Source organism: Podarcis vaucheri (genome assembly GCF_965113315.1).
Source record: "Podarcis vaucheri genome assembly, chromosome: 3".
NCBI classification, from domain to species: Eukaryota; Metazoa; Chordata; class Lepidosauria; order Squamata; family Lacertidae; genus Podarcis; species Podarcis vaucheri.
The window spans coordinates 63,263,810-63,279,819 of NC_138761.1; the positions used below are offsets into that span (position 1 = coordinate 63,263,810).

General features: G+C 40.4%; 1 protein-coding gene across 7 annotated transcripts in view; it reads left to right on the forward strand.

Annotated features, from left to right (window-relative positions):
• Positions 1-16,010, forward strand: part of NHSL1 (NHS like 1) — a 142,914-nt gene that overhangs the window by 45,005 nt on the left and 81,899 nt on the right. The window contains exon 1 of one of the 7 annotated variants that reach the window (XM_082215874.1): positions 3,989-4,881. The exons of 5 other annotated variants lie outside the window; for them this stretch is intronic. In XM_082215874.1, coding sequence (XP_082072000.1) covers positions 4,680-4,881 — 202 coding nt within the window. In that variant the 5' untranslated portion in view covers positions 3,989-4,679. Of the gene's footprint in view, positions 1-3,988; positions 4,882-16,010 lie in introns of those variants that run through there. One more of the 7 variants, XM_082215876.1, reaches the window with a different exon arrangement.

Here is a 16,010-nt window from a genome sequence, read left to right on the forward strand (position 1 = left end):
ATCCTGACAAGACAGAAGTACTGTTTTGGGGGGATAGGGGATGGGCGGGTGTGGGGGACTCCCTGGTCCTGAATAGGACAACTGTGTCCCTGAAGGACCAGGTATGCAGCCTGGGAGTCATTTTGGACTCACAGGTCAATTCTGTGTCCAGGTCATCTGTCTACCAGCTCCAACTGATATGCAGGCTGAGACCCTACCTGCCCGCAGACTGTATTGCCAGAGGGGTGCATGCTCTAGTTAGCTCCCGCTTGGACTACTGCAATGCGCTCTACGTGGGTCTACCTTTGAAGGTGACTCAGAAACTGCAGTTAATCCAGAATGCAGCAGCTAGACTGGTGACTGGGAGTGGCCGTCGAGACCATATAACACCAGTCCTGAGAGATCTGCATTGGCTCCCAGTACATTTCTGAGCACAATTCAAAGTGCTGGTGCTGACCTTTAAAGCCCTGAATGGCCTCGGTCCTGTATATCTGAAGGAGCGTATACCTGGCCTAGCTGATGATATAGTGTGGCCTTGCAAAGTCTGGAGGCATTTCCTCCCCTACTTCTATGGGTGGAGTCAGGGACTGACTGGGGAGGGACCTAGTGATTTGTGTTCAGATCATTGGACCTCTCTCCCACCCTCCAAACTTATACTTGCAGTTGTCCCACAGCCATCTCAGAAACCACTGTTGCCATCTATGGGGAGAACCCTGAAGGGGTTGGTTAGAGTCTTGGTCGTCTCTCATTTATGTAGCTCTCTGGATTGCTGCCTGAATGATGCTGACTAATACTGTATGGGCACTGCTGCTGCACAGCTGCTCAGTGGGTGTAGGAAAGTGGTTGGAAGATGGCCAGTGTCCTTCAGTTCCTGGCTTCATAGGCCTCTTGTGGCCTGGAAAAGTGCCTGTCCTTCTTCTAGCGCTCCAGAACACCACTTGTGCAGCAAGGACTGGGTGTTTATTGCTGGTGTTTTCAAGTGTAGAGAAGTTAGGATGAAGGGGTCCACTGTTTTCAGGCTCACCTTTTATTTATCTGGCCTGTTGGACTTCTGGGAAGAGAGTTGGAACTGGAGTGTGAGCATTTCATCATCTAATCTTCCCTTTGTTGTCTTCCCTTTTACTTTCTTTACTGTGATTCTCATGTTAGATACCTCTCACCTTGAAGCAGGAAGTCAGCTGGCCTAGATGTCATGGTGGGAGTTGCGCTTCAGAAAGATTCTGGGGACTGTTTTCTGGTCCCAGAACATAGTTCCTTCCCATCTAGCTGATATTGTTCACTTGTAAAGAACAGAAATTCACTGTTAAGTATGGAATTTTGTTTCTGCATATTATTCCATTTTCTTATATACAGTTTTACAGCCCTGTGTTATATTGTGAAATTGTCAGTTAGAATTCCTAGGGCATAATCTAGTTAAAGTTAAATACTCTTTGGTCTCACTGATTTCAACAGATTTAACATGTGCTTAGCTCTCTCACTGAAATAAATAGGATGTAAAATGCATGACTGGCTGGATTGCACCCTAAAAACTGTTGTGATTCCCTCCTCTTGGGACTATTTGTCAGTACAAATAATCCAATGTGGGATAAATCCAGTATTTTTCAATTTCAATATGTGTAAATTATATTGGAGAAATAATGAGATAAAGCTGACATCTTTCTGGCAAAATAAATTTCATTTAAATTTGAACAGTTTATCTCTTTTCTTTTCTCTACATCTACCTTAAGTTTTTATTGTAAGAGAAAGTGTTATGAAATAAAATAGGGACTACCAGGTACATACTCTGAATTGTAATTTTTGCTTCATGAACAGGGACCGCCATTTAACTGCTGACCTTATCACAATAAATTGAGTTAACCTCCTCTTCCTCAAATAAATATTATGGCAAAATGACATGGTGCTTTAAAATAAACAGGGCCCTGCGGGACTTGACATCCTTCCGCAGGGCCTGCAAGACAGAGCTGTTCCACCAGGCCTTTGGCCAGGGCACAGCCTGACTCACTCCCTCGGCAATCTTTGCAGAGCTCTGGCCCAATGGTTGCTAGTGGCTTGAATTAATTACTTTTTATAATGAATGATTTTAGAATGTTGTTATGTTGTACTTTTGTACTGTTTTATTGTTGTTAGCCGCCCTGAGCCCGGCTTCGGCTGGGGAGGGCGGGATATAAATAAAATTTATTATTATTATTATTATTATTATCACATCATATCATTGCTTTTGTGTTGCAGAAATGGGAGAATTCTCAGTTGTTAATCCTAATTTTCATCTTCAGTTTTGTTCATTTTATCAAGCTGTGGCATGGAGCCAATATTAGTATTTGGAATATTTGAAGTTTTGATTTCTACCAGAAATTAGGAATTGTGCCTCTGAAATTTGATTGCCACTTAATTTTCCACTTTCTCTAGATTCTTATCCCATAAATTGAAGTCATCTAGAGATTATTATGCTACAATCCTGTTTACCTGTTAACTCTATTATTTGAAGGAACATTTAGTGTTGTTGTGGTTTAGTCGTTTAGTTGTGTCCGACTCTTTGTGACCACCAAAGCACGCCAGCACATTTAGTGTAGTTTTGTTAATTGCATTGCTATATTTATTTGCAGGTTTCAGTCAAATAACTTCATATGCCATGTGCTTTACTTCTAGGGGCGTAGAAATTTTTTTTAGTGGGGTGTATGTGTTGCCTTCAAAGGGGACAATATAAATACAGCCTATTAAATTATTTACTGAAGACAGTTGGCCAATCCATCGTTCAAGGAGCCAAAGGTCATTTTGGTGTGCCTAGCTGATTCATAGGTAATCTGATACAGTACTTGGCTGTTTGTTTCCCAGGCAGACGGTGAACTTTATCCTTCCATTATGAGTCACACAACTGTAACTTTACAGGGGAGAAGGAATTACTTCTGAAAGGTGCTGAAGAATACGTATGCATGCTGAAGTAATGATGTCTCTCATGAGACAACAATTGCACCATAACCGGTAGCACTTCTTTGCCAGAAATGCATTTTTTTTTTTTGTCTTTAGCTGTTTTTTGTCAAGTTTGCTTTGTTTTGAATTAAAAACACAGGGCCTGTAGTCCTGGAACTAGTCTTGCACAAGAGGATTATTATTGGTTTATGTGAATGGAGGGTGGGGTGGGGTTATTGGTTCTGTTCTGTTCTTGTTTTTATTATGTATTTTGTGTTTTTTATCTTCTCTTTTTATGTTGTGAAGCACCCTGAGATCTGTGGATGAAAGGTGGTATACAAATTTAAATATTAATAATAATGGAGTCAACTAGTGTTGGTTTCTCTTGCTTACAGAATGAATTGGTATCATGTATTGTGGTTTATGGGGTGTCTTCAAGGAGTTCCTTTTTGAGCTATAGTGCTTTTGTTGACAAAACCCCTAAATATAAATCTATTAGCTCCGTGAGATCACATTCTGAGAAAGTGGTCAAAATCATTGGCTCTTTCATGGGGGGGTGGGGTACATTGGAATTTTGTGGTGTTTTCTCACTCTTTTCATGCAGACTTCCTCCAACAGTTTCAGGAAAACTGAATACAATGTACTGTGTAGAATTCAGTAGTTAATTTGCTTTCTTATCAAACATTTAATCTAATTTAACAATGGCAATCCTATCTGTGTGCTTCTGTAATGAAAAGTGAAGGTGTTTAAAACATAGCATAAGTGAAATTTGTAATAGGAAGGTATAGGAGAAAAGTCATGTATGTAACTGTATATTGAAAACTTCCTGTTTGTTTGTAGCTCTTGTTCTCACCACCAGTAAAACTAGCAGTGTTTTACAGACTTACAACATCTCTCCTATGTGTAATGTATGCCCATTGTAAAATAAAACATCATGTGCCACTTAAATTTGAGCTTTTTATTGCTCCTTGTATAAGTTGGCTGAGGTGCCCTTGAGTTATCTACCCTGCTCAGAAGTTTGCACTGCTGTTAGCTGTCTGCCACAGAAAGGAGGAGTTTGCTGCTTCTACAGCTGTGCCTTTGGGGGAGAGAGAGAGAGAGAGCCTATCATATTTCACCCTAATCCTAAGCGATTGCTTTAGCCAGCCAGTCTCTTTTATTGTTAAAGAGAATCCTTCTGAAGATTGTTCCCCAGGCTTTTCATTTAAGGGCAAACAGGATGGACGGACTAAAGAATCAGAATGGCAGTGCCATTTCCTTGCAGAAAAGAGAAAGCTGTTCCAATTTGTATCCTGGTCTGGCAACTTGTTAGCAGCATGTACATCTCCCTGATCCAAGAAGCTGGTTTTTTTGTTTAAAGAAAATGTGATAGAAGAAAAGGCTGGATTACAAGCATATCGGTGGAGAATGTTACTGAGCAGAGGAGATGGACTTTGGTTGAAACCTGGAAAAAACGGAAAGCTGTGTCCCTCGGTGTTGTGCTCCTACACAATCCTCATCTGAAGGTTGTTTTCAGGGTGCCGTGGTGTTTTTCTTTCTCCCGCCGTGTTTTGTTTGGCAGCTCACAAAGTACTGTAGGCAGAAGCAGCCTCCGGGAATTGTACAGGCACAATCGCTTGGTTCTGTGCGCCATGCAGATTTAAACAGTGCATGTGTTTTCTTTAAGTTTAAAGAAACATGGTTATTTTATATTAGATAAAAAGAAAAAGGAGAAGGCTACGAGGGTGGTTTTGAAAGTTGCATACTCCAGTGGATTTATTTATTATTATTATTTTTTTTTGGGGGGGGGAGAAATGAAAAAAGAAAGTGCCTCAAAGTCATTCCGGTTTAAACATAATCCAGGATCCCTCTCGCGTGCTGTGAGCTGGATAAACTTCTCTACCTTGTCCAAGCAGACAAAAAGGCTGTTTCGCAGCGATGGTGAACTCACATCTATATGTGGGCAGCAGGTAGAAGAGGATGAGAGCTGGACCTACAGACCCCAGCACAGAAACGGTGATTTTTTTTTTAGTTTTCAAATATGCAGTTAATCATTTAATTGTATTATTGCTTATAATCTTTTACTTAATTAAATCCCTTCCCCCTCCTTCCATTTTCCCCACATGCTGCCTTTCATTTGACCTTTTGGTTTCTGTGGCAAGTGTTTCCTCATAGTGTATCCTTCTGCTTTGTAGTATGCTACTCAAAGCCCTCATTCCCACCAATCGGAAACAGTGTTCTCATATCAAGGCTTCTTAACATGGCAGCTGTATTGTGATAACTGTCCAGCCCACAGCAAGGAGTTGCATAGAGATTTACAACTGTATAAATGGGTTAAAACAAAGCAGAACTATGGTTTTACCAAAGTAATTTATTTTCCATACATTTTTGGAGTGCAGGGGGTGGTGGTAGGGCTAGATAGATATGTGTAGAACAGAGATGAACAGAAAGCTTGTGCACGTAAGGGTGGGTGTCATAAAGCAAAAGGTAAAAAGGATTTCCCCCCTTTTCCACCTGTTGTAGGGGCATGAAATGTGCTGCAAGGCGGGAAGAAGGGAATGGGCATGTATATGTTGATAATGGTGATGACATAGCAGTAGTAGCTGCTGATCTGCCTGTATTTTGCTATGCAGATATATCATATATTCTGTGCATTTCTGCAGATAGTGAAATAGACTTTTCACACAGTGCAACCCTGCACACTTATCACCAGAAGCACCCACTCATGTTGTATCATACTGTTGTGGTGCACTCAGCTTATGGGGACTTTATCACCTGATCCTCCTCCTAGTTCCTTCTCAAACCCTAGCTATATACTTCTATCTTACTAATCATATGTATTTTGGAAGTATGCCCGATATTTAATCAGAACCTGGCAGTACAAATGCATGAGGTTCATTGCATGTTGAAGTAATCATTATCCATTTTGGCAGATTTTGGAAGAACATATAATCCAGTGCATTACCAACTAGTCCATCAGATGGTGATGGATTGTCTTCCTGATAGCCTTCTGTGCTTAGCAGGTGATAGTCCTGTTGGATGCAGCTTGTTGACACTTCCATTGGAAATAGTAGATTCCATAAAAAACCAGTGAGCAAATAGCACACCAATGTTCAAAAGTATGTTTTAAAAGAGCGCATTGTGGGTGGTAGTAAGGTACTTTTATAAAGTTTTCGTAAAGAACAACCCTGCTGGATCAGACCAAAAGTCCTTTTTTTAAAGCATCCTGCTCTTGGTTTAGAAAGTGAAAATGGGAGAACATGTTGTTTTGATGCTGCATGTGTTCGTGAAAGGGGCCTCAGGACAGCAAGACCCTTACCTGGATCCTGGCTTTGGCATTGGTAGTGGTGTTTTTTGCTCTGAAGCTTGTTGTACTTTTATGGATGGCTAATAGAAGTGCCAGGGATGCGGGTGGCGCTGTGGGTTAAACCACAGAGCCTAGGACTTGCCGATCAGAAGGTTGGCAGTTCGAATCCCTGTGACGGGGTGAGCTCCCGTGGCTCGGTCCCAACTTCTGCCAACCTAGCAGTTTGAAAGCACGTCAAAGTGCAAGTAGATAAATAGGTACCCCTCCGGTGGGAAGGTAAATGGCGTTTCCGTGCGCTGCTCCGGTTCTCCAGAAGCGGCTTAGTCATGCTGGCCACATGACCCGGAAGCTGTCTGCAGACAAACGCCGGCTCCCTCAGCTTATAGAGTGAGATGAGTGCCGCAACCCCAGAGTCATTTGCAACTGGACCTATTGGTCAGGGGTTCCTTTACCCTTTAGCTAATAGAAGTGCCAGCAAACTGCACTATTCAATTTCTGAGATGCTTATCCCCTTCTGTGTCCTGTATTAGGTACTCTTATGGTCTGTTTTTATTCTGTTTTGTTCCTCTCTTGTTCAACAGATTTGAGTAGGGGTGGGAGAGAGTAAGTTTGCAGTGACAGCTGATAAAGTCAGACCTGAAATTTCAGGCTCTGTGACCCTTGGATGTCACTCTTATGAGTAAAGGATACTGTGAGGTTGTTTTTTTTTAGTTGGGACGCACCCTTTAATTATGAGTGCTCTCTTCTTAAATACATTCACCGTTAGTCCAGCCAAACCTCAATAATCATACACTGAAACTGAATTAGAACACAACAAGCTAATGATGCCTACATTCTTGTCCCTTTATGTGGAGCTAACCACTCAATTAGGTGTGATTATCTACTGAGCTGCCCTGTGCTATGTTTACATTTGGAAGTTGAAAAGCCTTTTAAAGTTTTGGCAGTATGGAGAGGTGTTTGGTTAAACCTCTCAAAACTATGGGGCTCCCAGGGGGAAACTTTCAAGGAGTAAAGTGGCCTGGCAATGTGTATTCTGTGCAGATTAGTCTGCTATAAGTGACTTGCACTGTACCAGGACCAATGTGAAATTCATTGCTACTCCTTGTGAAACCTTTGGATCTTTAGTCAAATCGGGTTAAAAACTGTTGATTATTTTCAACAAAAGACATTAGCAGCTGGCCAATGTAAATAAGGTTGCATAAAGAAAGGAGTTCTTGCTTAAGCATCTTGAGAGTATTTTCATGGCCCACGTTTGGACCAATCACAAGTACCTCTGTATAGGAACATTACATGGAGGAAACAATGTTTCATGGACATGTTTGCAACAGGATCCTAGACTTGTGTCCTGTGCACTGATTCATCAGCAGAAAACTGCAATAGATGACTAATCTTTCTCATCTGCTTTCTCATATGATTCCTTTAAAAGGTCTGTTTGTGAGCTCAGAGCATTATGTTACACAAGTGCCCTAAGGCAAGTCTACCACGCTATGGGAAACTCCCAGTGTAACTTCGTTGTAGTCCTGGCTGTAGGAAATTCCCAAGTCAAGCGGAAAAACCTTAGGACTAGAGTTGGTTGGGTAAAGAACAGCAACTCCAGATGAGAATGGCAAGTCTGAGTAAAGCGTGCAAAGGTGATGGGAGGTTATTTCTCTTGTGAAAAATAGCCAAAAAACCCCCAACCCATGTGATATAGTGGATTTGGTGCATGGAAACTTGAAAGTTCAAATTCCCACTTGGATATAAAACTCGCAGAACCATAAAACTAACAATTGGACTGCTTTTCAACTAATTCACTTCAAGGTGTTGTTCTGAAATGTTCTGAAAATAAAATGCAAATATCAGAAAATGCACACATGCTCTTGAAAGAAACGTACATCTACAAATGTAATTAATTAATCTCTTCCAGTGTTCCCCCCTTTGAAGAGTTCATATATTCTGAACAAGATCCCCATTCATGGGACTGACTGCTAAGTTGCAGGCTAGACTTAAAAAATAAATAAAAACTTTGGCATAAATGAAGGATCAACAAACACTTTTAAAGCACCCCAACACTGATTGTGCACTGATGCTTGGTGTGACAATAATGATAATAATAATAAAATAGGTACATGCACCACTTTTAATTTGTAGTGCATTTTTTCAGATTGTATGAATAAATTATACATTTTTCTGGAAAAATGTTACATTAGTTTTAGTGCTGATTGAGAGTGAGCAAATTAGTGCAGCTGCCCTCTGGTTTAAGAGTTTCCTATATACAGTATTTTACTGATTTTGGACAGAAAACTCTGGCTTGAATTTAAGTTCAAAAACACACAAATGGGAAGAGGGGAGAGAAGGAGACAATTTATTCAAGATTTGCTGGAGTACTATGAGGATAAACTCAGATAATAGCTTATTTGCTTGAACACTGCTGCTTCAGTACTTCAAAAATTGTATATGGATCTTCTGTAGGCAGTTTACTTTTTTGTTTTTAATTTTAAAGGGATGGCAAAACAAATGTTCTCATGTGTAATATGTTACACATCGGTATGTTATGTATTGTCCCAGTAAGATTTATATTCTCTCTTGTTCATTACAATTCCTCTAGCCTTTCTTGCAAGCCCTAGTTTTTCTTTTAATGAGCATTCACACAGTCAGACAGTGGGGGGGGGGAGAGGTGGGGTGTGTGAACATAGTGCATTGATTTTGATTGCAGCATTATTCTACACTCGACTTATATAAAATAAAGAAGTCCATTGTATAGAGCACAGTAAGGGATGGGAGGAGAGAATCATTTTTCCCCTGTAATTGGACAGCAACTATAAAAGCTTGAATCACTTGTAATAATAGAGACTGCAGTGCATGGTGGATTTTTTTTTTTAAAAAAAAAGGGTTGTTTTTTTTAGTGTGAAGCAGGGGAAGGATAATTAAAAAACTGGATATGGGTGGGACCAAGTGAGTTTGTGCACTTGATTTTGCTTGTAATATATCTGAATTATAAGATCTATAACTGAATATTGCTATTCTATGGCCTATAGATGTCATACATGACAATCTTTTACATTCATTTTGTCTCGTGCAGATAATATAACTGTACCAGGAAGCCATGGAGAATTGCGGTTTCCATAAAATCTGAGATGTCTGCCTGTGACAGTCTACATACAGTACTCCTTCCTGAAGAGAATCGTTTCTTGACAATTTAGTAAAATTTGACATGGTTTCAAGTGCTGCAGAACTGTGAAAAGGGAGAAATAGGTTGTTTTTGATAGCCATTGAGATGAATCTTTGGGCTAGTGGTGGGGTAGGGAGAGGAGGCTATATCTAAGCTACTTTATGAGTTATGCATTTAGCAAACTGTAAAAAATTGAAACAGGCATATTTTTGCAGAGCAAAAATAAATACACCATAATGACTTTGCTTCCCTTAATCAAATGTATGTGTAATGAAATTAACCCAACTTGTGTTCTGTGTTAAGCACTGGTTTGAGGTATCTGTTGGCTGCCACCTGCTTCATTTAATACAGGCAAAAACCATTTTGCATGGGGGTTGTGTTGCTGAGCCCTGCATGCATCAGCAGAGCGTGTAAAAACCTGCTCCTCCCAGTTCCACACCCTCCCTGCTCTGTCCCACCCCCATTACGCTCCCTTTCACTGCTGTTTAGAATATTTCTTGTGTTGTAAGACTTCCAGGTACTACAGTGGTACCTCGGGTTACATACGCTTCAGGTTACATACGCTTCAGGTTACAGACTCCGCTAACCCAGAAAGAGTACCTCAGGTTAAGAACTTAGCTTCAGGATGAGAACAGAAATCGTGCTCCGGCGGCAGTAGGAGGCCCCATTAGCTAAAGTGGTGCTTCAGGTTAAGAACAGTTTCAGGTTAAGAACGGACCTCCGGAAAGAATTAAGTACTTAACCCGAGGTACCACTGTATATGACTTCAGCTACTGTAATTGCTTAAGAAGGTCTTTATGCAGGAATAAGGAGTCATTGGTTCAAACTGATGAAGAACAGCTTTTATATTCCCAGTTATATATCACCTTTTATATTATAACTCCAGATGTAAAAGTTTCCTGATACATCTAAACTGGGAATATGTGAGTTAAGCTCTTACTACAGCCCTGGCATGGAAACTGAGTCAACCCATTGAAATTAACAGACTTAGTCATGCTCATTAATTTCAGTGGGTCTGCTTTGACTAAAATGTTGAATACCCCATCCCCCCCCCAGTGCTTGTTTGTGGTCTAGTAAAGTATGGTGTAGTGAACCAAGATCATTGCATCTGAACCACACCTCTAAGTAAGACCAGTAGTTAAAGATTCAGCAGTTCTGTTTGCTATTCTCAGTGTACCATTGGTGTCTGGTGAGGGTGATGAGCAGCTGGACTGCTAACTTTGAAGTAAGTCAGTCGAATATACCCCAAAGTTGGGAGGAGAGCTAGGGAGTTTTTGACGGCAGTATGGTGGGGTCCAGGTTGTTTGGTGGAAAACCTTGAAGATGCTTGGCCACATTGACAACCTTCTACACTGCCCTTTCATTGTCTGAATAGGGAAGATGAGCAGAGGATGGGGACAAGGAAGCTTGGTCACTGCTGCCTGAAAGCACTTGGGGTGCCTTCAGTAAGCATCATCTCAAGCCAGCACACCTACTTCTCTGCCAATTTTCTCCTGGGTAAAAGCCGTGGGGGCAGGAGCTGGTGGTCAAAGAAGAAGATTATAACAACTTAAAACAACTATTGGAACTCAATTCATATGTGGTTTCTGTCATTAAGTTGTAAATTTAGGGAAGTACATAATGTTGATAACAGCAGGGATGGGGAACCCCCAGCAGTTATTGGACTCCAGTCCAATCAGCCGCAGCCAGCATTCCCAGTGGTCATGGATGATGGGAACTGTAGTCAAGCAACATTTGGAGGGCCACATGCTCCCTCCCCCTGTTTGCAAAACTGTGTAGGGAATAGTTTTGTCTGTCCCTCCTTCCCTTATGTGCCCACACCCATCTGATGCAAATTTCAAAACTCAAATCATTTTTAATGCTAGCAATTGCTTAAAATTCCAGAGTAATAAGTACTTGTGGTTTGGTATGCAATGCCATAATCACATGGCTAGTTTGGATAATTATGTTGTATTGACAATAAATGTTAACTTAGACATGCTAAAACTATGGGTTAGGCTTGCGGTGGTTTCAAAGAGTATATTTCAGTCTTGATTTGGACTGTTATCAGCATGTTAAATTTGGAATATGCTTGGGGGAAAAATATCCTCTCAACTAAATTAGCAGTATTAGTGCTTTCCCCTCATATTTTTAGAAACTGGCATGTCAATACTGTTCTCTCTGTGATTTATTCATTCAACTGCTGGAATTGGGCACTGGCATTCCAAGAGTTTTCAGAATTCTAGGAATTGTTTTTTGTTTTTTTTAAAGCTACTTTTAGGTTGTATCTTAGCTGGCCATAGTGATTTGTTTTTGTTTGATTCCTTTGAACTTTAAGATTTCTTTCAAAAATGTCACTTAGCAGAATGCTTGAGGATAAAAATTCCTATATAGAAATATTCTGCGTATAGATCTGATTTAACTTGTTCTTAGCTTAAATTGCAGTCATGTTGATCTTAATAAATGTGGGTGTTAGGTAGAGCTGCTGTTCTGTGTGTCTATGTATATAGACATAGATATAGACATATAGATACAGCTGTCTGCATTTTTGGATTCTCCTTGGGAGTGTAGATAGCTAGCTGGGCAGTCATAATGAGCTCCTTTACTTCAAAAAAATGTACCGCTATACTACTGAGCATTGGTATGATTGTTTAATGACTGGATGGCCCAGGGAGACCAATATGAATATTTAGCACTAGATATTTAAGAAGAGCATGATAGGCAAGTAATTTTTAAGTGCCTCCATGTTGTATGGTTAACTTTGTAATAGCAGTAGATTTCTTGGCTTTTCCAATATGTGTTTGTGTGGTTCACCATTAGACATGTGATAGATGGAGCACGTCTATTTGCCATACGTTAAAGGATCATGCTTTTAAATTGGCAGGCCTGATTTAATGATTACCAACTTAAATCATGTTCCCCTGCTGGAAGACAACACGGTCAGGCACAGTAATATACTTTGCCTGATTAGCTGCACCTGCTGACCCGTCCCCAGGGCAAAAGAAAGGCCTTTTCCTGCTGGTATAAATCTCAAATGAAGATCACTGTCTCCATTTCTTCCTTCCCTTGCATTTTTTGTCTGCTTGCCCTACTGTTTTGGTTTGGCATGTGTCTAAATATAAATGAGGTACCGGTATATGAATGGCTGTGTTTTTTTGTTGTAGTTATGCATTTAGCAGATTTGGTAGATTACTGTCATACTTTTTTCTTACACTGTAATTAACTGCAGTTAAGTCATGGGAACTACTTATCCATAGTGCTGCCATCTTGCCAGAATTTCACCTCAGCTTGCTTTTCTCTCATCCATCTTACCAGGCTCTCCCGATTCAGATGTTACGGAGAAATAGAACTCGGTGTCATCAGCATACTGATGGCGACTTGTCCCCAGACACCAAACAACCATTTCTGTGGCTTCATATAGATATTAAATAGCATTGCAGATAAGGTTGTGCTCTGCAGTACCCGGTAACACAGCTGCCAGGGAGCTAAAATGCAGTCTCCCAACGTAACTCTCTGGACATGGTCCTGAAGGTAAACTTGGAACCTCTCAGAGCTAGCCTAGTATGATACCATAGTTAATGGTATGAAAATCTGACAAGCAAAATAAGAAACAAGAACAAGGTTGCATTCCTCCTTCCTTGCTCTCTACAGGGGTCATCTCTCATTGTGACCAATCCCACGGCCAGGCCTCAATCCAGATTGAAATGGATCTAAATAGTCTGCATCATCCAAGAATGCTTGTAGCTGCCCCACCACAACCCCTCTCCACCACCTTCCCCCAAAATCGAGTGTTTGTGACTGCAATACTAGTTCCAGTCTAAGGGGTCTATGGTCAGTTTCAAGGCAGCAGGGTACCCTTACGCAAGGAAGCATTAACTGTTCTCTGGACCCAACCAGTCAACCCTCTGCTAGATTTAGTAAGCCAGGAGAGACTGAGGTCAGAGGGCATGTGATCATATGTATTACCGCCAGCACCTTATCTACATCATTTCTCAATTTCACTTCAGCCACATAAATTAGCCTAGCACACATTGGTTGTCAGCTAATGGATTGGAACCCATTACCGTTTCACAACCTGACCTACTACAATGCAAATGTATGGTAAAAAAAAAATAAATGGAAATGAATCCTCCAATGCATGTTTGTGTTAAAGGTAGGCCACAGGGCTGAAACATTAAAGGCTACCGCTAGCATGTTCAAAACAGGAAGTCATACAAATCAACATTTTAAAAAGATCGACAACAGTAGTACTATGACAACTTTACTTTCACTTCTATAATGTAACAAAATTACAAAGTCCAAAATACAGCATTTCCCTACAAACATAACATGGGGAAGAAGAAACTATAATTATTCTCTTGTGCCTTTGAACTTGGTTCAAAATTTCACCATATCTACACAAATAGGGAATGCCTTGGGCTGAAACTTACAAACCTGTTCGGAACTGTGAGCTTGCACATATCTTTCTTGACTCATCACAAACTCTCTGAGGCATTACTCTTTGTTTGAACTGTTCATATTTAAAAAGTGGTGGGTAGTGGCAGACCTAGAGGCTACTTGTGGAAAAATGGGGTAAGTTAAAGTTGGATAGGAATAGAGAAGTCCTAATGATAGGTCAGTCAATAGAGCATGAGACTCTTAATCTCAGAACTGTGGGACCTACGTTGGATGAAAGATTCCTGCATTGAGTGGGTTGGACTAGATTATCCTCGTGGTCCTTATCAATTCTACAATTCTATTATTTTACGACCACATCCCAAAATATAGACACATCTATGCATATCACCACTTTATTTATTACCGTCCCTTTACCCTAAGGTCCCAGGTCTCATCCTCACCATACAATTAAAACACATTTGAGGCAGATGGCTTTCCTCAAAGAATCCTAGGTAGTGAAGTTTACCTATCACAGGAGTACAGGTCCCAACACCCTTAACAAACTACAGTTCCTAGGATTCTTTTGGGGGGGAAGTCATGTGCTTTAAATGTAAGATGTAGATGTGACCACAGTCTTTTGGACTGAAATCTACTGTATCTTTCTACCATATCTTTGTTCAGAACTATATAATAATATGAAAACATTCAGATTTCACTTTCAGAAAGCTGTAGACAAAGAGCATGTTATTTTTGTGATGTAGCCATAATTGTGGTATGGCCACCCAGAATACTAAACCATGTTTCCTTGCCATTTGCACCTAGTGGAACTTCCCAGATACAGTGCACATAACTCACAAAGAACACCCAAGCAACTCAGGAAAGCCTGGGCTTATCAGCTGCCAACATGTTCTGTTCTATGGGACATCCAATCAGAAGCCGGGATGGCTTCTGTAATTCCAGGATGTCCCGGTCAAATCAGGACTGTTGATGGATATGCCATAATAGTAGGTAGTGGATGAATTTCTTCAGGGCATGGAGATAAGACATCATGAACCCTTCAACTACTGCAAATCAGACTGGTTACAAAAGCAACCCCACTGTTCACACTAATGTAAGGGAGCTGGCCTCTTTTTTGAATAAGGGCTTCTTCAGTCATTGCTAAAATGCTTTTAAATATGTATACTAGTCCTATAAACTTCATGTATGCATACCTGTATTATAGAAAACAACAACACTAAAATCCACAGTTAGTTACCTAACTGTGACCAAACAAAAGCTGTTGATGGTGATAGATAATTGCAGGCCATGTTGAGCATGTTAGCAAGGCAATTTTTATCCTAATTTTTCATCCTCGCAAAAAATCTTACTGGATTTTAGGTCTCTGTTTTGTTCAGTTTTTATTATGTTGCATTTTATCCTGTAAACATTCACTGTCATTTCACTTATGGGTGGTTACTTAAAGATTTGTACTGGTCTTCACAGCTTCAACCCAGCCTATTGTCTCCTAGGAACATCATTAATGTGTTGTTTATTTTTTTCTTCCAGGTAATTAATGAACACATTTTTAAAAGACTCTACTTAGCCAACTCCAATGGCTCTGATCCAAATCCTTATTCCAACACTGTGTGTTGGTGCATGTGCAAACTGTAATGTTTTGGACAACTTCCCAGAGAAGTAGCATAGCAAATAATCTGCACTTTTCCTTTCTGTTTTAACAGCATTAAACTCACAAGAAATTATTATTTTAGTAGCCCTTCACATATCACAGCAAATAGTCCCCATTACAGCACTAACCCATGATCACATCTCTGAAACCCATATATTTTCCTGTGCCCTTTCTGCTGCCACAGTCCCAAGGCCCACATGACTGTAACTACTTCCCCTCTTCTTTAAAATAGTATTACACTAACTCATGGAGGATAAGGCTATGTTTTCATGTTCACTGTTGGAGGCAATATGCCTCTGTATACCAGTTGTTGGGACTCACAAGTGGAGAAGAGTGTTGTTGCTGGCTTTGGAAAGGCGCGTGGCCTTGGAAAATTCCATGCTCAAAATACCTGATAATGTAATTGTTTTATTCCTTATGTTAAACACTTTGAAGATGTTGGTTTTTTCATCCTCAAGCGGTATGAACAGTTTTCATTATGAATTTTTTTCCATTGTGGTTCTAAACTTTAGTTATAACAACATGGACATTCTGAGGTATATGGTAGTATCATAGAAACTGCTCATATATACACTGTATCACTCATTAGTATTATGTTGTATTGTGCTTCTTCTGGGGCAGAGATGGGAGACAATGAATGGGACTGGGAATGGGCTTTAGTAGGT